Source organism: Pinus tabuliformis, chromosome 7, assembly GCF_031772625.1.
Source record: "Pinus tabuliformis cultivar Carrire ecotype Pingquan chromosome 7, CPIR1, whole genome shotgun sequence".
NCBI lineage: Eukaryota > Viridiplantae > Streptophyta > Pinopsida > Pinales > Pinaceae > Pinus > Pinus tabuliformis.
The window spans coordinates 554,412,386-554,434,533 of NC_142293.1; the positions used below are offsets into that span (position 1 = coordinate 554,412,386).

The 22,148-nt window shown below is 40.1% G+C and overlaps 1 protein-coding gene across 1 annotated transcript in view; it reads left to right on the forward strand.

The window, feature by feature from the left end:
• Nucleotides 1-18,147, forward strand: part of TIM50 (Haloacid dehalogenase-like hydrolase (HAD) superfamily protein) — a 216,090-nt gene extending 197,943 nt beyond the window's left edge. The window contains exon 10 of the mRNA XM_089458470.1: nt 17,708-18,147. Within this exon, the coding sequence (XP_089314596.1) occupies nt 17,708-17,759 (52 nt within the window). The 3' untranslated portion in view covers nt 17,760-18,147. The remainder of the gene's footprint in view (nt 1-17,707) is intronic.
• Nucleotides 18,148-22,148: the final 4,001 nt, after the last annotated feature.

Sequence of the window (22,148 nt, forward strand, 5' to 3'; positions counted from 1 at the left end):
TTACCGTTGTACATTTTGTAACTTACAATCCGACGGTCACGATATGTAGTGATCCGACGGTTCACTCTCACCTCGGTATTACCGACACTTGATCCGTGGCTTGACACCCGATTGGTCCATGAGTTCTATTTAAAGCGCATGGAGGGTCATTGTTCGGGTAATCCGTGCATGAGAGAAGCTTATGTAAATTTTCATTCTTTGATTAATAAATTGCCTGTAGTACCCACGTTGGGACGGGCCGTGGACTGTTTCCCTCCTTGCACTCTGAGGGTTTTAACCACGTCAAAAATACTGGTGTATTGATTTGAGATCTGGTTGTGAGCGGTGTCCTTTTGGTATTCTTTCTGTGGAACTTACCCTGTAAATTCCTACAGTTAAGAGGGAGCGTTGAAGAAAAGTTTAACTAGGTTCGGTATTTTTCAATCTAATTTTGATCTTTGTACTTGTCAAGAAAAAGAAATATTATTTTTATAAAATTATATGAATGAGTTTCTTGCTCATTCCATAGGTCTAGGAAAGTCAAAGAGTCAAGATTATGTTAAAGAGCTCTTTATGAGCATTTATGTAATGTACATAGGTCAACCTAGTGTCAAGAAGCCCTCCAAGACAAGCACCATTCTTCAACAAAGAAGTCTGCAAGCAAAACGATGAAGAGAACATCATGTCGACCTGCAAAAATGAATTAAACAACTAAAAGATGACATGTCGGCTCATATAAATGACACAACGCTTCACTTGTTCAAGTCGGCTAAAAAATGGAGGCATAACCACTATATATACCCAGTTAGGGTCACTGCAAAAATACAGTACAAAACTCACATTTTTTTTGAGATGATTCGGTGAAGAACAAGGACTGTAATCCGCATTACAGGAGAACAGTATCTCGGACCTCTGAAATCTCAGACAAGGTAGAAGGGAGCAGACATCTCAGATAAAGTGCAGTGAGACAGTATTTCGGATAAATGAAGTGGCTCAGAATCTTAGATGAGGACAATAGTCCTATGTTTCTCAGATAGACATCATGATCTTTGTCTCGACATACCTAACACAATCATGTGTGATGTGGAGGATCCATGTGATCTCATAGTTACATAGTTACAGTCTCATGAGGAGGATCTCGATGTGGCATACATCCTAAACATAGTCATGACCTCGACATAGTTGCAATCATGATGAAGACCTCAGTACAACTATCATATATATACCTCAGAATGGAGATCTCATTGTTGTAACAAATATCTCGGTGAAGATGTAGCATTGGTGCAGCAGTGATGAAGATCTCAATGAAGGTGCAGTCATGGTGCAACAGTAATGAAGATCTCTGTGGTGCAGTAGTGATGGCCTCAATGGTGGAGCAATGATGATGATCTCAACAGTGACAAAGAAGAGGATTGGTGTCTTGGTCTTGGAGTGGCATAATAGGTCAAGGGTCAAGGTCTTGGTGTTCGTCAATTGGAATCTCTATAAGAAGAATTTTGTGCGGGTTTTCCTCTCCAAGAGGGAGAGGTTTTGGCCTTGGCAGAAAGCCAAACATCTTGTGTTCTTGTCTCTTTGTTTTGGTAGCAGTTTGATGAAGCAAACACACACACTAATAATAAGAAGAAGATCAAGCTAAGATAAATTGTAAAAGCACTTCACAAATTGTTATCAAGTCTAGAAGAATCCTACTAATACTAATTGCCCTAGATTCTTCAACACCATTACCTTTCCAACAACCAATTGAGATACTTGAACTCTGTTGCCTCCCCCGAGAAGGCCTTCATTAAGATACTTAATCTTTGTTGCCTCTCTTCAAGCAACTTTTTTGACCTTATATTTTTTTCTTGTTTGGGGGGATCGGGTTCTTGTCCTTTCCCTTAACCACTTGTGCCCACCATTTAATATGTGTCTTCGTTTTCTGCTTAAAAGTGGCTTGCTAATTCCAAATTTCTTCTTGTTTATTTTTAAGATCAAGAATTTCTACACGAAGGCGTCATTTAGTGGTTGTAATCCTATATTTGGTTTTCATGTAGCAATTTTTTTGAGAAAGAGGTTCACTAATTCCACCTCCGAGACTCTAAATGATAGAGTTCTCACTTCTTGTAGCTGCTAAGAAGGTTTACTAAACCTACTAAGTTGAGCAACTAGTAGAGCAAGGTCTTTAGAGAGTGTGAATATGGGATGGGTTGTAGAAATATCAGGACTTGCCTTTAACTCAGTCTATTTAGCTACTTCTATATTGGTAGTGTGTAGGTCTGCCACTCATTGCATAATCCACGATCTTATGTTGATTTCCTTGTGATTTTGTTCTTGTCATCATAGGAATGATCTATGTATATGTTGATCCAAAAGAGGGGGGAGTATGTGAGTTTGAGGTGGGGAGAGGTTGGAATAGTAAAGACAGGGGTGACATAGAGAGGAAGAGGAAGGAGCTTGAGGGAGGAGGGACTGGTGGAAGAGGGACATCAAAATGGGAGGGGCAACGAACCAAAACTAACAAACACATATTAGTAGCTTGATGTGGAGGCAATATGCCTGTCAATATGTGGAGGGCCATAGTTGAGGAAACTGTGCATAATCGTGCTCCAGTTGGAATAATAATGTGGTTCCAGGGTTGAGTTGAACTGGAACTATAGTTGCACATGGACTTGGGGCTTAGGGTTTTTGGGCTATGCTATCACTTTCTTTAGGTTGCGTGTTTGTGGCGGTCAAGTTAGGGCTTATGCAAATTGTGCTTCTTTGCAAACCTTTAACCATTTATGAAGTGGAACCATACATGGAAGGAGCCCACAAAGGGAAACAAACTCGCACGAGTTGTTGGAAGTTGCTATGGGCAAGAAGCAAGAACAAGAGCCAATGAGATGGGAAGGGACGGGGACCAACTTGAGATGATGAAATGAGACGAGATGGGGACCAACTCAAGGAAACAAGACGAGGATGAGAGGGAGAAGCCTTGTCAATTTATGATAGAATAAGCACATGCCAAATATAGCCAAGAGGTCAAAGTAAGTTATGGAGCGGTCAAATTTAGCTAAAGAAATCAACACTTGGAAAGTTAAATTTGGCAAGAACAACCCGAACATAGCCACTCGAATTAGGGCTTTGACATGAGTCAAACTTAGCTTTCTCATGTAAAATGGACATGCTCCACTGAGTTGCAACATGTCACCCTGGAGGAAAATCAACTTGCACAACATTGATCTTGACTCATCACTCTTCACTCAAATTCTTTATTCCACTGTGTGCTTGAAAGCATAGTTTAAAATCGATTGGTCTAAAATGTTGATTTGTGTAGCTTGGGAGGTACTCCACAACCCTAGGTCTTGGGTTTGTTAGGGTTTGACCCACATGGGCTTTGTGGACAAGTGTACCCCAAGCTGTGGGTTTTGCACCCAAACTTGTGGGTGTGAAACCAAGTGAAGAAAATAATTGTTTAATCATTTAAATCATGTGAGGCACCCTTGAAGGGCTAAGGGGCACTTAGGGGTTTGATGATGTGACGGAATAAAATAAAAGACCTCTTTTCTTAAGATAGCTGTGGTTTGTATAGAGAGTTCAAGTTGACCATGGGTTTAATGTGACACCTCTTGAGGGATAGCCATTACCCTTATGGAGAGTATAAAAAGGAAGAAGGTGAGGCTCATTAAGCATCCATCCAAGCGCATTTCATCAGGTGGAGAGACAAATTTGTGGAGACGTAGGCCTAAGGAGTCAAGCTAGTGAGTGAGAAGGGACGAGTTATGATCCATCTTCTTGTGTCTGGTTTGGTCGAGTAGGAGAGACCCGTTGGATAAGTTTTATGGCAGCTTTTTTGGCATATGTATGGTGTAAATCTCTGTCTCTAGGCCGCAATGTTCAGTCCTCTAGAGAAGGGCGGAGACCCTACAAACTTCAGATTTGTGGCTGTGTGAGGGTCGTTAGGCCTCAAGAAGGTTTGCTGGAAGTTTTGTAAGGTGGGCTGAAATTGAATCCATTTAGGTTGAAAGCCATAGTGCTTATGCCTAGAGTGGTAAACCAGATACCTGCTACGGGCCAAGCAGCTAAGAAGAAATGTAAAGAACGGGAGTTGTTGAAACTAGCATATTGGAAGATCAATCGGCCGAAATAACCGTGAGCAGCCACAATATTGTAGGTTTCTTCCTCCTGACCAAATTTGTAACCTGCATTTGCGGACTGATTCTCAGTAGTTTCCCTGATCAAACTGGAAGTTACCAAAGAACCATGCATAGCACTGAATAGAGAGCCGCCGAATACGCCAGCTACACCCAACATGTGGAATGGATGCATAAGGATATTGTGCTCAGCTTGGAATACAATCATGAAATTGAAAGTACCAGAGATTCCTAGAGGCATACCGTTAGAGAAGCTTCCTTGACCAATAGGGTAGATCAAGAAAACGGCAGTAGCAGCTGCAACAGGAGCTGAGTATGCAACAGCAATCCAAGGACGCATACCTAGACAGAAGCTAAGCTCCCACTCACGACCCATATAGCAAGCTACACCAAGTAGGAAGTGTAGAACGATTAGCTCGTAAGGACCCCCGTTGTATAGCCATTCATCGACGGACACTGCTTCCCAGATGGGATAGAAGTGCAAACCGATAACTGCAGAGGTAGGAATAATGGCATCGGAGATAATATTGTTTCCATAAAGAAGAGAACCAGAAACAGGTTCACGAATACCATCAATATCTACTGGAGGAGCTGCGATGAAAGCAATAATGAATACAGAGGTTGCGGTCAATAGGGTAGGGATCATCAAGACGCCGAACCATCCAATGTAAAGACGGTTTTCAGTGCTAGTGATCCAGTCGCAGAAGCGATATCTCTTGTGCCTTACTGATATCTCGATTGATACCCGGATCTCTCTTTCGACCTTACAACGATGAACTTCATGGGGCTGGCTTCCTTCCTTGTCTTAAGCAGGGGAGAAATTAGCAGGGGAGAAATCGTTTCAATTGGCAGTAAGTGAAACTCCTATTATCTACTGAGCTAAGTCAGGTAAGCTAAGTCTAGAAGTATAAGTGGATATTTTATACCCCAGCCACTACTACTTAAGACTAATAGGAAAGGGAGCAGACAGGGGCTCAGAACACTGATGGAAGTCCAGGGAGGGTAAGTCGGTTCATTCTCTCTCGTCTGGTGGGAACGATGGGAAACATAGAAGCCATTCACTGCATGCCCCTAGCCCCACCACCACGATCTAGTAAACTCACTCTAGCAACACACGACTAGTAAACTCACTCTAGCAACACGTCTAGCCATCCTATTGTAGGTGGCGCATGGGGGAAAATATCCTATATCGGGTATGAGAATTTCCTCTCCTTATCAGTCGAGCCCCCTGTCGGGTCCTTGCACTAGGAAGCGCAAGACCCTCCGGACCTTCTCTTTCGCGTATGGCGCCAACTTGGTCACAATCGATATTATAATATCTACTAGCTATGATCGGCTATGCTCGGGGCTACGATCTATGGATCGCTATGTGAGGTGCTCTATGTGCAGGCGCTGTAGCCCCTAATGTTGCATATACGTAAGTGAGGTAGGACGTAGAGGGTAGAGGTGTCTATTATGTCCGCTGTAGGCAATGACCTCCTGGCTCTGATCAGCTAGGCCTCCTGGCAAGGACTTCTGGCTAGGCCTGGTTCTTTGGTACTGCTCATAACCCACATGTGAGGGCTACCCATAGCTATAGTATTGTTGATGACTTGGCTCAATCACTTGCCAGCACTTGAGGTCCTCCAAATTTGCCCTTCCCAGCGGAAGGCTTTACTATCAGCCTTGGGCACCATCGACCCATAAAATTCGAGTTTCATTCACTTTGACCTAGAAAAAGTTTAGCCAAGGCTTCCACTGTTTGTTGCATTTCAAATCCCTATCACGATTCAAAAACCTCATCATCCATTGGTGTATCATTGACGAAGGTGCATCTACTTGTGTAATGTCCACTATGGTCTGGCATAAGTTAGGCTCCCTTGAGTCCCATCCACCATTACCCTTAAAGCCTATGATGGTCGTCCTTCTCAGCTTGAAGGGATTTTTTAGAATGTGCCCATTGAGCTAGGGGGCAAGATGGTATTAATTGACATCCGATTTCATTGATGGCGGCTCTTATGGTCGAGCGATTTCATTCCAGGTTCAAAAGAAAGAAAAATCTAGTTTCAAGGGTGAGCACGCGAACTCTCGACAAGGGGGAGAGGTACGTTAAGTGACTCGACCACTATTTACCCACCCACCCCAATCCCCGAGGGGAGATAATGAAGCTTGAGGGATATTCTTCTTCTCGCCAAACGCTTGCTGGTCGATTAACCGAGGGTTTGCTGATTGCTGGCTGGTTTTCTTGAGCTGGCTGGGGAGCTTGGGAGCTTGTAAGCTGGGGCGCTGGATGGGGAGCCGGATGCCGGGAAATCTGAATTCTATGGCCATTTGAGCACGCTGGAACGACACTTGAACCCTTCTTAGGGTTGGGGCCTCACAAGTCCTAAATATGGCCATTTTGTCGTGCTTATTGAAGTATTTGAACTATAGCTTAACATGGTAAGTGAAGCTATAAAGTGTAATATCATATAATAAAACGATTGTAGCTCAGGAGTTGGGCTTGATCCATGCACGCTATTCATTTTCACCACATTTTAGGATTCCTCTCCCATAGGTCGAGAGTTTGACAGGCTCACCCTCTTCTTTGCACCCTTCGCATTCATATACTATATGTGATTTCCAAGAGAAAACCAATGATGGATTACGCCAACTCCCGTACCCCACCCCCACTCAACTTCGTTGCTCCGCCCAATGACTACTCCTACCTTTCTGAGACCACTCATCCCTGAGTAAATGAACTGAGACGTGGACGTGAGGCGCACAACAAAAAAGGAATAAAAAAACAGAGTAGGTAGATAGGTCTCACTCACACCACCCGAAACAACCAAAAAGCACCATCCACCCCACCAACTTCCTTAGATAAAGGAGTGATGCAAAAGCGAGCAAGCAACGAGATTAGATTGGGATGATGGATGGGTGGGAGGGATAGGGATGTAGTAGCCAATAGGGAGGGTTGTGTGCGTGTTCCTGGTTTACCTGATGGCTTAGATCCTTGAAACTGCCTGCCGAGGATTGCTTGGGTAGATTCGATTATGGGAATGACATGGGACAGGACAGGCTTCTGACTCTAGGAGGGATATTTATGGATGCATGGATGGATGCCCAGAACCACACTGCCAGATATGCTTTGAGAACACTCGCCTTTAGGATGCGTAAGCAGGCTCGACCATAAGGTCCGTCAGGGGCTCGACTGTTAAGGAGAGGGAGAGGAATCTCTTTTAGGAAGAACATCTATTAGACCTTTACTTATGAATTCTTCTGGGTCACACATAGCTTTTCATCTTCCGGGTAGCACATATGAACCACTTGGGGATCTTGTTCCCACCGATGAGTAGCCCTGCTTAGACGGGTTTCACATTAGAACCCAACCTTTGACCTTAGAACCCTAGGAGCATGAAGGAATAACTGGTGCCCAACCTCTTATTAAGTTAAGCCAGCCAGGATTTCATACCTGTACGGAACAGACCTTTGCCTCTTTCACCCACCTACCTGAACTAGGATTATATCTTTAGCCCTAGAACAGGAATGCATTGCATGTTTTTTTAGTTACCCATTTTGCTAGACCTTTACAGCTGCTTATGGGATTGGCATTGGGATCAGAGCCCTGCCCTAGAACTGGAATCACGTTGCGTAGTGAGCAGGACATGGAAAGCGCCTTAGAAGCCACGGCTGGGAGGGATTGGGGAATTTGATGGGTTCATTAGCCCTTTCCTTAGAACTTGAATCATCACAAACCATATGCCTTAGAGTTCAAGGGGAGGAACCTTTTACCTAGACCATCAGCCTCAGAGCATAAAGCTACCACCCTAGAAGCCTGGAATACCACACGTAGCCATTCTTTACCTACTCTCTTACCTGATAGAACTAGACCTGGAGCCAGATACCTGGAATCACGTTGCGTAGTCAGTCACCAATGTTGAACCTTACAAGCCCCCGGAGGATGGGATGGCATGGATGGATCTTACCCTTACCCTTATCTTGATACTGCCAGACACCTAAGACCATGGATGGGATGGGGGAGTCCCTTTACCCTTTGACCTGGAAGATCAGTACCAGTAGGCAACAGTATTAGAAGACCTTACCTTGCTCATACTACCCCCACCTCCTATACATACCTTTCTCTGGAGGGAGCAGCCCTAGACGACCATGCTTACTAGGGAAGGAAATGCTATCAGACCTGTTTATGTGCCGGATCAGATTGAATGTTCCAGAGGCCGGGATTGGATTATGGGAATAGCGAATCGCTTCATTAGCCCCCTTACCTTGTGAATACTACCCACCCGGCAGATATACCTTACCCTCAAACTATTCCTATCTTACAACTCGAATGGATCACCTGAACTTGCGGTAACCCGATCGACAAAGGAGGGGCAGATCAAATAACCCCACCATCCTCAACATCACCTCCAACCAACGATAGGGAGCACATCCCGGCTGATAACCCTACCCGCCCATAGGTTATCCCGCCACCCACCGGCCGGGATGGTGCCTTGAAACTGGGAAACTGACAATCAATACAATACCATACAAGGGGAGCTTAATAGTGCAGTTCACTAGAAAGCCTCGTAGGATAGGAACCGTACCTACCATAAGCTGACTCATCAGGCACAGACACAGAAACAGAATCATCACTCCAAGCCCACAACACGCGAAATCCGGAAGCCGGAAGCCCCACCACGAGCCCTCACGACCCCGCTCACTACACGCGCGAAACCCCGCACGAAAAGCAAGCACGACAAACCGCACGAATCGCAAAGCACGACAAACCGCCAATAGGAGAGTAGTTCCACGAGCAAATACAGTTCATTTCTAAAGCCATTTATAAGGCCTATAAAGGGTGGATCAGAGGATGAAAAGCGCCTTCTTATATAGGTCACATCTTTGCATAATCTATCCAATCCCTTCATCTTGAGCCTTGAGACAGAAGCCTGGAACCTTGAACCATAAGCCTTAAACCCTGAGCCTTGAGACTTCAGCCTAATGAAGAAGCTCCTCAATCCTTCAGCCTTCAGCTAACCGACCCATCAAGAGGAAAGGAAGGTGGTGGGCAAGGTGGTAGGGTGGGCATTCGTAAACTCAGAGACTTAGGTAGGGTGAGTAGATAGGTAGGTAGGAGGTAAAGAACCCACTCCTTTTCGTTTCGTTCATTCTTCTCGTTAGCAGGCTTGGTCTTATTCTGGGAAGAAGAAGAAATTTTGTTACCATTTTCAATGTCCAAAACAGCCAGCCCTGCCATGCCTTTCACGCTCGCTGCTCTGTAAGCAGAACGAGCCCTTCCCTCTCTCGTCGGAGAATGACTGGTCCTATCGTGGCGTGGTTACTTATTGGAATTCAAGCGCTCTCTTTAGAGTAGTGCCTTCTTTTGGATAGGGAGGCCCACCGGCATTCGTAGTTTATCTAGAGATCTCCACTGCCCAGCTTATGATCAGTTATTAGCCAGGCGGGCTCTAAAGGTATTGATTCAATACCGAGAGAGCCGAGCTGCCTCGTGATAGCAACACATCTCTGCGTGTTTTGCTATTAATTCTACCACCCACAGTTCTGAATTATAGTGCTGGGAAGAGGGGCTGGCTTTACAATAATTGGCACTAAAACGCGCGTCTTGCCCCCAAGAGATCATGGGCAATCTGGTCTACACGTAGCTCCGTTTTCAAAAGGTATAACCTAACCTGTTTGGAGGGCTGAGAGGTCTGGTAAATAGTTGGAGTAAGGCCACATGCCTTAAGGAACCAACTAAGTTAGTTAAAGGCTAGAAGAGGAGGTTTGCGCAAGGTTGGAGCGTGTTTGGAGGTCGAGTTAGGGCTGTCTTGTGGTGGTGATAGAAGCCCTAAAGAGGGCTGAAAACCTTAATGATCTCTATGCATAGAGTTGTGACCTTGAGGGTTGTTGAAGATGTCTCTCATGATTGATGAATGTTAGGGATAGTGGGACTGTTCAAGGGTTTTGAATGACAATCCTTGATGCCCTAGTAGGTATGCCTCAAAGTCAAGAACAATAACTCAAAACAACCCTAAAAGTCTGTCCTAAATGTGCGTACAAGTGGACAGACGTAGGGTGATAAGTTAAGGGTTGTATGGCTGTCATGAGTTAAGGAGATGAGGGCAGAATCAAGGAGAGAAGTGCTGGTAATACGCCCTAAGGGTAGTCTACTTGTGGGGTCAAGAAGACTGTCATGAAGGCTCGTGTAATAAGCCTTGGTATAATCAACAAGAGGGCTGGCTTGTTACTATTAGTAGGCAGTGTGATTGTTGTGCCCTAAATCAACAAATGCTGGTGGCATTTCTGTGATAAGAGGGATGAGCCCTAGGTTTGCCATTCTTGGAGTAGCCAAGAGACACCAAGAGGGCAGATTGTGTGCCCTAGTTCATTGGGTTGTCGATGGACAACTTCAGTGATATGGGGGCAAATTGTTGACCCCTAAAGTCTGTCACTTTGGAGAAGCAAGGAGATGGGTAGTGGGTAGATCTGGAAGACCTCATGTACAATGATCCTTGAATGCAGACTAAATGGAGCTCTAGTTTAGGATTTTGGTGTGGCAAACCACTGTTAAGAGGGAAGATTCGGAAGTCCCTATGAGCAAACATCTTGGTGGAGCAAGAGGGTTGTTAGAGGGAAGATTGTTGAACCTATGTTCAGTCATCTTGGAGCAGTCAAGAATGGTTAATAGTGGCAGATTAGGAGCCAGAGATGCAAGCTTTTTGAAGTTGCAGTGATCAGTAGATGGGGAGGCAAAGTACTTGCAAAATGTGATCAAGGTATGTGGACTGAAAGGGTTGTGGAGCACTACATCAGCAAGTCAAGTGTAATTTGTTCAGGGACAAATTGGTGACCATAGTTGTTGACACCAAGTCCTAGTGTCCCTTTATTAGTGCTGTATGTAAGGGCCATGACCCCTAGTGCGGGAGCCTTAAGATTGTTGTATTAAAGTTTGTAATATAACAAGTTGTGCATTAAAAGTTAAAAATTGTCATGTGCATGAGATTGATTCATTGATATATGTTTTCTGCTAAGTCACTTGACATTGGGACACAGGACACGAAGATTCGAGTGTCCGACACGGGCACATTGACCCCCCAGAACAGGGCACGTTATCTATATATCAGTGTTGTGAACAACGCGATTTAATCGCAATGTTTTCAAAAAATCGTGATTTTTTGAGTCAGCTGATATAATCGTCTGATTTTTATAAAGTTTTTTTTGTTTTTGTTTTTTGTTTTTTGTTTTTTGTTTTTGTTTTTGTTTTGTTTTGTTTTGTTTTTTGTTTTTTGTTTGTTTTTTTTTTTTTTTTTCTTCCGAAAAAATCGCGATTCGAGCAGAAGAAATCGTGGGCCTCCGGGACAACGCGTTTTATAAGTGATTTGATGAGTTTTATTTCTCATTTTTAGCAGACAACAAACTTGTTTGAGAGCTGAGGAGGAGAGAAAGGCGTTTACTAGAGCAGAGGAGGATAAAAACGAGAGATTTTAGCATCCCAAGCAAGAGAACTTTGTGTTTGGACCAAATTTCTTCGACAAACTGTGGTTTCCAGGTATGGGAACCAAATTTGGCCATTTTTTTTTGGTTTTTTTCTTGTTTTTGCTTGGATTTCTATAATCCATTGATTATCAATGATTTTTGAGTGGATTTGATGGTGTTTTTTTTTTCATTTTTGTTGCAAAGAGTGGAGAGGGTTCATTTTGGTCAAAAATGCAAAAACTTGATTGTTAGATTTATTAGTTCAATATTTCCTTGTACTCTATTTTTTTGCATCATTTTTTATTGGGTTTGATTGGCCCATCATAATTTAATTGAATTTTCTTGAGGTTAAATGCCACTAATAAATCAATCAACAAATTGCCCTTATCATCTCTTATTGGGGCACTTTAACCTTACATTGGGGCACCAACTTTGACTAGACATATCTCGTCAATCGTGAGGAGTTATGTGGTGTGCCACTTACCATTGGAATCAACACGACAAGGAGAATCAAATGAATATGATATTGAATTAAAAAACATTGATCTTCCTTGTCAATTTCATCATCACAAGTAGGCTTCTTCTGGATGCTGCTCGGGTTGACATCACTGACAACCAAATTCCAACGCACATTAGATTAGATTTATTTTCATTGCAAATTACACAGATCACCACATATCCATGAATTCACATTCACTTATAATTCCAAGTAAAACTAATCTAATAAAATTTTCCAAGATCACTTTCCACAACATTTCTATAGTGTATTCATTTGGGCTACGATCACATTTGCCAGATCTATTTTCAAGCAACACAAGCATTCTTTATCTGGCACTTGTCTTTATCCTTATCATTTGCTTATGAATGGTTATGCACTTGTGATCATTATATCATTTCCTTGTGAATTGTATTTACATGCTTCTAAGTTATATGCTGTGAATTATATGTTGATGGTTGAATGTACTCTTGTGTAATTCAATCAACTCCTAGAAATATTTTCTCATTTACTAAAGTTTAATTAGCCTTAGTTTTTTAGGGACTACCCCCCTTGGCTTCACTAGGAGTTAGTGTTGATTTGGGGTAGCATCGGATGTGCTCTAGCCACGAAAATTGGTGGAGAGGCCAAGGCACATGAGATCTCCAATACCCATAAAGGGTTTGGGTAGATTCTAAATAGTTTGGGAGATATTAAAATAATTAATATTTTTAATGGAGTCCCTAAGTCTAAACTTAGGGAAAATAAAATATTAATGTGAATTAATATAAAACTGTGTTAGAATGGTCCAAAAGTCATGGATCAAGTCAGATCTAATCTTAGCAGTTGATTAGGGACTTAATCTCAGCCGTTGATTTGTCAATGAGAAAAGTATAAGAGGAGGCTTGAGGGTCACTTAGAGAACACACCGAGTTGATCAAGATTTCGACTTTTTGGGGCTGGGTTTGCTGAGGAAGTCGAGAGAGTGATCAGAGTTGTAGCTGAGGGGCAGTGAATACAGAAGTAGAGATGCAGAGATAGCACTAGGAGGATCAACGCAGTAGCCGAGACTGAGGGACACAAAACCAGCCAGGGGTTCAAACAGAGCTAGCCAGGGCTCACGCAGACGCAACGAGGAGTTGCGCAGTGCCTCAGAGGGCCAGTGTGGGTGACATAGAGGGCGAGAGGGCTAATGCAGTGCCTCCAAAGGTTGACGCAGGCCAAGCCAGAGTGACGTTGGGCAAACGCTGGGCTAGAAAGGGCTGGTGCTGTCCCTAGAGGCTGACGCCGGGGTTTTGTGGGGCAGATTGGAGCTGTGAAGCTGCCAGAGTGATTATCCGGGGTTTCAGCCAGAACATCTGTCTCTGAAGGAGAGGTACTATTGCCGAGATTATTCTTTATTGGGTGAGCTAGTTTTGGCACCCAGATTGTATTCAGAAACTGCATAATAATAAAACCCTCAGATAGCTTCACCAGTTTTCCCGCATTGGGTTTTTCCGGGGACATTGGTCCAAAAACAACGGTGTCACTTGTGTGCTTGTTTTGTTTCCTTCAGTTGATGATCTGTAATGTGTTGAGCATGTACTTGTATTTATTTCCAGTATTTACATGGTAAATAACTTGTTAACTAACAGAACAAGTAGGTAGGAATAAAGCAGTAAAGTACATGAAGGGTTTCTAACAGTTAGACTTAGAAATTCCAATAGTTAGCCTAAACAAAGGAGTTGAGATTGAGTGATAGCAACTTGGTTTGAGACTTGTCCCTAAGGCCACACTTAGTGGATTAAAGATTTCTTCCACGTAGCCCAAAGGTGTGGATCAGACGGCAACAAGTAGTATTGATATTGAACTCCTCTGAGGTTAGTGGTATTAATTGTTGAACTTCTTTGCCATGAACTTAACAAAAATGTACCCTTCACTCAAACCAAAATAATTGATTAGTCATGTTAAGCATTTCCTACCATATTATCAGGTTGAGGAGATGAACCCTTCACTCAAACTAAAATCACTGGGTAGGCAATTTAAGCTTTTTCAATTTATACCATATTTTAAGGTTGAGAAATTCAAGTCTGAAGACTTTGAGCCAGATAATGTTTTATGTAGTTTTGTTGATGATCCCATTTCTAGTAGTGGTGGATCAGTGATGAGTTTGATGGGATATTATGTTGATCGGTGATCTGTAGTAAGCCAATGGCGTAGTAGCTTGTTGCATTTTTTTGGACTCTAGAGGCCATTAAGAGCCTCATTGGCTATATATTTTGTTGTTGATATGTATTGCACTTGGTGCCATTTTGATATTCACCATTACATGATATATAGATCAGCAAGCTTTGCATGTCTTGTCTCTAATGGTTTGGATTCATGGTTTAAAATCTTAAAAATATGTTTTTTTTTCAAACCCAGTTCATTGAATCTGGTTTGATCCGGTTTTGGTTCAAAGCCTAGTTAGACAGGTGGGCTGGTTCCAAAGTTGGTTCTAGTTTTTAAAACTATGCTTGAAACCAAGACATTCAACTTGTGCCCGCCATACATTGGAACCACTAATTATATATTTTCCCAAAAAGCAGTCCCCTTCGAAAAAGCAAAAAAAAAAATGTGAAGCGAGAAAGACTAGTCCTGAACGTGAAGTAGCAGTCTATCTTCTAAAAAATAAACAAAAAGCAAAAAATGATATGACTAATGCTGAAGAGATGGAGTAGCACTCTATTTTCTGGGAAAAAAAGTAAAAAAGTGAAAAGGCAGGCAAGTTTGATCATCTGACGAGTAGTTAAAAGCAGTTTTGTTGGACTCACTTTTTTACAAGGATCAAGAATATATAATCGTTTTTGGCATGTGGGCCCCTGATCTTCTGGCCACTAGAAAAGGGCAAACTATTTAAAATGGTAGTTTTCTGGACTCCATAAAACTCTAAGGAAGGAGCCCTGATCTATGTCAATGTTTGGATGCATATGAAATGAGACCAGTGCAATGGAATGTTATTGGATCTTAACCCTCTAGTTGCACAAATACTATTGGTGGTTAAAAGGGCTTCCTATGGAATAGGTGTGGTTGGTTCTTAGGGGTTTCTTTACTCCATTCCATTGACATTTATCTCAAGCACTTACCCACTTTAGGTTTTCTCAGGATGCATCGTGTGACCTCATCCATACAAAGGGGAGATCAATAAGTCAAGCTGGGAAAACGTTTACTGACATCATATTTAGGTCACTTTGGATCTGTCATTATCCCAACCATTTGGCCCTAAGATGGCCTTCTATTCTGAGTGTCTTCTGCAGTGGATAGACCATTGTCCATCCTGACTACTTTCATTGTCAGTGGTCACACAATCTTATGGTCCCGGTTGCTAGAGGTTTTGTTCTTGTGTTCAATCATGGAATCTTGTAGTGTGATAGATTATGGTCATCATGCAATCTATAGGATACTGATACCAAGCACTTCATCTCTAGCTGGTGCGATATATTATAAGATTGGCGGCAGATATTACTGTTTAAACTTTATATCAAGATTCAAGGTACCTTGCTATCTTTTTTTGTGACCAAGATCATAGGTGCCTAGCCATCTATATCGAGGGGTCTATCACTCACAGATGGTAAACCTTACAAGACTTGTCTTGGCGTAGTTCCTCAGCCATTGATGTAGATGAAATTAGGTTGGCAAGACAATGCCCATATTCCCATTCTGTGGTGAGATAACCTATTATGACAAGGCCACAAAACTGCACCCATTTGGAGTTGAGTTTGTTCTATTGCAAGGATGTCTGCTGTCCAGATTGACCAGTTGTGCACCCATAACTAGTTTTTTCTCTTCAGCCCCATACGTTAGGGGGAATTCTACTGATCGCTCCTGGCTTCCTCCCAGGATTACTTTGCAGGGTTCTCTCAGCTCCGTGGGTTCTCTAGAAAACATTGTCAGGCTCTGTATTGGTTAGTGTTCCACGGGGACTCGTCCCCCCCCAGGGGTCTAGTTTCCTCACTCCCCCACGCTCCAGGGACTTGGGGACGAGTAGGGGTCATTTCCCCACGCTCCCAAAAATGAGGAAACTCAGGGGGATGTGCCAGGGGGTCGTTTCCCTTTCCTGAGGGGGCGTTTCCGAAAAGGGGGACGAGGGGGGTCGTGAGGGGACGAGAACCCGTTTTAATTTTTAAAACAAAACTAAAATTTAATTAACTTAAAACTAAAATTTAATTAACCTTAAAAAGGCTCTTAACACTTAAGCGTAGGGTTTCATTGTTTCAAACTTCAGTTTTATTATGTTATAAAGCCCAAAGCTGAGACCTCACACCCACACACACATAGCTGAAGCCTGAGACCTCACACGCACAGCTGAGACCTCACGCCCTCACACGCACAGCTGAGACCTCAGAACTCCTCCCGTCGAGCATCCTACGAGCAGCGCTGCAGCAGTTGGTCCACGTCCACGGACCTTTTTCCTCCGTCGAGCAGCAGTTGCCACTGGCCAGTCCACCAGCGAGCAGCAGTTTCCAAAATTGAAACTTCCAGACTCCAGTCCAGCATTGTTCCAGTGAGCAGCGAGCAGCGGACTGCTACAGGTAAGTACAGAACTGTTAGTAATTTTAATTTTTTTTTTTTTTTGAATCTGCGTGTGTTTTACCTTGAGGCATTGAGCATTACCTTGAGGCTTGAGCATTACCTTGGGGCATTACCTTGAGGCATATTTTGCATTATGCTCGTTTATCTTTTGATATGTTGATGTTCTTATCATTTATGTTATTCCGACTCTATAAAATTTTGACTCTTGATGTATCAGACTTGACTTTAATCTTTTATAATTCTATAAAATTTGGACTCTTGATGTATGATGTATCAGACTTGACTTTTATAATTTATGTCAATATTGAATATTCACTGTTCAATATTCAATGTTCATAGTAGGAAGTGGAACATCAATATGGTTTAAACTTTAAACTTTAATCATAATGTATGATGTATGACTATAAATTAGAATTTTAAATTTATATGATATTAGATAATGATATTCTTATCAATGATCATGCTTTGCAGCTTTTCAATTCAGACCCAATTGTCATAGTGGACTCAATTAATAAATTATATTTTATATTTATAAGTTTTTAAGACCCTGACGCTCCCCCACGTTCCCTAAAAAATGGTGGGGAGCTTTTGCATAGGCCGCTACTGCGGCCCCTTGCTCCCTCGCCCCCTCGTCCCGGAACCTTGGTGGGACATTGGTATTGGTATATTCACAATTATTGATCATAACAGGAATAACTTATCTTCAGCCTTTTATGTCTATTAGGTTGTGCATTAGTAGATTCACAATTACTGATGGCGACAGGAATAACTCCTCTTCTACCTTTTATGTCTATTTCTATCTCTAGTGCAGAGTAGTGTCTCTCTTTGTTAGGGTTCATCCCTCCCTCACGACCTTTATTTTCCCGTGAGTTTATTTTTTTTCAACACTTAGGAGTTTCCTTGGCTCTCCCTCATTAACAGTGTGACTTGTTTGTATTCGCGAGTCCCCTTGACCGACTTTGGCCACTGGTGTAATATGTCACCATGTGACTCTTTTTTCCCTTGTATCTATTTATATATCTATAGTGTTTGGTATGCCAATGCTTTAGAAAACAAGTTTCTTTTGGGAGATTGTGTAGTTCCTGTGATTTATTTTCTGTTTTCCTTATTTATATGAAATTGCATAAGAATCTTGGTGTATGTTTTCATGCAGACGACTTGAAGAGCAGAAACAACAGGGCCGTTTTTGGCGGAGATCGAGTTGATTTGAGCAGAAACGTTGATTCTTTTATATAAATCAAATATGGGCTACATTGATGTCAATCTGACATTGGAGTTCGTGCAGATATTAACTGATAGCATGTATATCCCTGCATATTATTAGTCACATTAGCAGAGGGAAGAAATCATAAGCATGGTATTAAAAGTCCAAGCTAATTTTTTGATGGGGATGCTTTACACGAATGATCTTGGTCCTGATACGAGAAGTTCAGGCTTATATACATTTTTCGATTTTTTTTCGGCAAATATCTGCAATTGAGTGTTGGAGTACTTTTGTCCAAATTTTGGAGGGAAATTCTATAAGGGTATCGTAGAGGGTACTGATTGATATTGAGCAGTTTTCTGATTTATTCAAACTAGCCTTTAATGCAAGAGCCGTGTCTGATAAAATGTGTCCTTGGCTTCCATGACCAATTCCTATTTTGGGTGATTGGTGATGCCAAGTATGAACAATTTTGATCCACTGTTATTGATTGAACATTGTGGCCCAGATGAAAACTAGAAATCTAAAATTGAAATAGCTTCTACATGTTGAAATAATCATTTAATAAAATCTTGGAGGAATTTAAATTTTATCAGTAGGCGTTGCTTTCCAGGCAGTTAATAGCCAATGTTTAAAATGAGGTTTCACGTTTCTCACTAAACAACTTTACTCCATTCAGTTGGTCCAGGTCTGTGAATAAACTCTTTGGTGCTAGACAACTCTCTGGTCTGCATGAGAAACTTTACTCGTACATTATCATATTTTTGTGACACCACTCCACTGAACCTTCTATAGTAATTATGGTTACCTAGTGTTTCTTTTTGGGTTTTCCAACAATTTTCCATTTCCCTGTGCTACATGTTTGCATTTTATTTTACATACCAATAGAGATAGAGAACGGTGCCGATTTGATCCAGCTAAAGATGATTACATTGCTAGGAGCATTCTTGACAAGTTTTGGGGTCTTCGATTGTGAATGGCTGCCAACTTTTTGCTGATACTACGACTCACCTCATCTTATCTCATGTCATGTCAGTTTATCCCAGTTATACTATATAGTGAGAATAAGGCCCTGAATAAACCCTTGAGATTGTACATCTGGAGAGAGGATGTATTTTCTCTTTCGCAGTGATCATATAAATTAGTTGGCTTCTCTCCTTTCTTGCCTTTTCTTATATTATTTTATGTACCTTATAAATATCTTTTTCTTATATTATTTTATGTAGTTTATATATATCTTTTTCTTATATTATTTTATGTAGCTTATATATATCTTTATCAGGGGATGTCTTTGGGTCGATTCTAGTTTACATGCTAATCTGTCTTTGTGTCGCCTAAGGGCATTGAAATAATTTCTTTTTGAAGACTGTATTCCCTCAAAACATAGATTTTAGTTTTGTTGCGAGACAACCAGTTAAGCCTAGTTAAGCCTAGTTGGAATTAGTTGGAATTATACTTTTAAGGAAATATATGAGAAAAATATTTGAGAAATGTGGGAAATTTAATTATATTAGAATTATCACTTTAGAAATGATAACATGCATAATATCAGCATATAGATCCATCTTAAGTACAGATCTAACATGAGTTGAGAGGGATCAAATTTCTTCATGTTTAAACATTTTTAGAGTGCAAAATACAATGTACTATTTTTCATTTTTGAAATTGTATTTTTAAATGCTAAATAAAATATATAAAAGACCAAATAAATTTTTTAACCATATTTTTTTTTTTTCATTTATTTATTTAGATATATATGAAGTTGATATCGACATAAATTAGTTAACATAGATATTCAAATAATTTATTTGAATCTCTCGCTAAAATATTTTGAAAAGTATGAGATTTAAGCATCTGATTCACATTTTTTTTACTTTTAATTACTTTACAACATATTCATTTTTTTATATTTTAATTACTTTACAGCGTATTCATTTTTTTTGAATTATAGACGATATAATTTTTCTATTTAGAACATAATTTTTATTTTAAAGGGGCATGGATGGACGAACAAACTTACACATCCCCTCATACTGGGTTGTAGAATGAGCCTCTTGTCTCAATAATTGAATTTTGTGTATTGAAATGAAAATGAAACAATTTCATGATATACAATTGCGAAGCCGAGTCAAGCCTAGGTGACAATATTATAATTATATTCCTAAGGAAATATATGAGAAATATGGGGAATTTAATTATATTTGAATTATCACTCTAGAAATGATAACATGTATAATATAATTGAATTGTGTATTGAAATAAAAAAACAATTTCATGATAACATGTATAATATAATTGTGTATTGGAATAAAGAAGAAACAATTAGGCTACTATGTAGCTCTTCAAGCGGCAAAATTAAATTTTAGCCATATGTTAAATTATTGACAGAGTGATCACAAAAACAAATATTTAACCTATTGATCGCTTTTATACAACAAATGATCATCTATAAACATATTTAACCAGACATGAACTCTTATCTAGTTAATGTAAGGAGCAACATGGGAAAAAGAAATAGTCCTAAAAGATTGCAATATCAATAGATCATCTTTATGTAGGTCAATACAATTCATGTAAACATTAATAAAGGAGAACTAGGATTTTTGGTCTCTACCATTTCCATTATTTCTATGCTACTATTAGATGGGATCCCACTTATAGGAGGAATTGAAAATGAGATTTTTTCTTTTTGTTCTCATCAACATTATTGTCATTTTTTAACATCTTAGGACAATCACGTGGCATGGGAGGAGAGTCTCCAAGCCCTAGTGAGAATACTTTTTATCCATGAAAACTATAATCACAACCGAATGCATCTTCAAAGCCATAGCCCAATCATCACTACCATGGGTAACCTTGTTTTTATTTTGTTTGAACTACAACTTTAAGAATTAGATCTTTCGATAATTGATCTTCCCCCTAGAAAATAAGAATTTCATCTACATATGTTTTAAAAGGTCTAGTGAAATTTCTTCTTATAGCATGTGGGTCCACACAATTTTTTTAAACCTTTATTGGGGACCATTTGAAATTCATAAAACATGTGCTTAAGAGAGTCATGATCACCATGCAAACGCAAGGGAGTGAAGATCACCATTTGACATAATTGAGAAGAAGCGTTTCATAAAATAGCCATTTAACAAAATTCTTTCTGGTTCAATAGTTGGATCTCACTTACAAACAAGTGTCCAAAATATTAAACCTCACTTTTGTTGGATATTTATTTTATTTTATTTTGAAAATAAGAAAAATATTATAATATACTTTGAAGAAGATTATGGTTGAGAATCTTATCTATCCTAGGTGATTCCATTTGATCTCCACATGTACATCCCTAATATTTTCTCTTAACATACACAAATTTATTTGTAAATCACCATATATGATAATATAGATGAGTAGACAGTTATTTTATAGGTGTCTCCTAATGAAGTCCTTTGGTATAGAGTGCCAAATTGTCCTCATGTTAGGGTATAGGTAAATCAATTTAAAAATAGGTATTTACACATACCAAGACAAAAAATTCTTGAAATAGAGAGACTAGATGTGCCCATAGCGTTTAAATTTTACATGTATTTGAAGTTTCTAATTGTATAATATATATAAATTTTACATGTATTTGAAGTTTATATATATATATATATATATGTGGGAAAGACAATATTATAAACATAAAATAAATAAGAAATAGATAAGAATTATAAGAAATATCAACAAGTGATTAACACAATTAATAGAAATAGACGAATAATATAAAAAAAATAAGTGAAGACAATCTTTTGCTTTAAAAAAGGCACTTCCTTGTAAGATAGTTATATTTGAACTCGAATTCAATGTGTGTGTAGATATCCTTGCAGTGAAGCATATGCTTTTGTGTGTTTGTTAGATGAAATACAAGTCCTCAAGAAAATGATGTTTCAATTACACCTCCATGGTTCATGATATCCCTTCCCACACTTGCCACCTATTTTTTTTTTGTTATAATTCTATTTATTTATTTATTTTAAATTATTATTTTTATTTATTTATTTTTATTTTTTGTGAATTAGACTCTTATATTATCGATAAAAATAGTTAGTTAAACCATACTTTGGTTTGCCACTGGGGAAACTAGACTATAAGTATAAGTCCGAGGTTTTAAAAATTGGTCCTAGAACATAGAAGTATTTAACTAAATAAGCAAGCCTAAGTCTGACAATAACTTCAATAAAAAATGCCTATAACATTTGTGTGTAGGTTCAACTGTCTAGGAGCATGACCTGGTCATCCTCCTCATTGCTATGGAAGTTTAGATTTGCCAATTTCTTGGCAAACATTATGATCTTATTGTTCATTTTATTAACTAGTTGTTGAAAGGCGTCATCGCAGAGGAGGATTTCTTCATAGGATT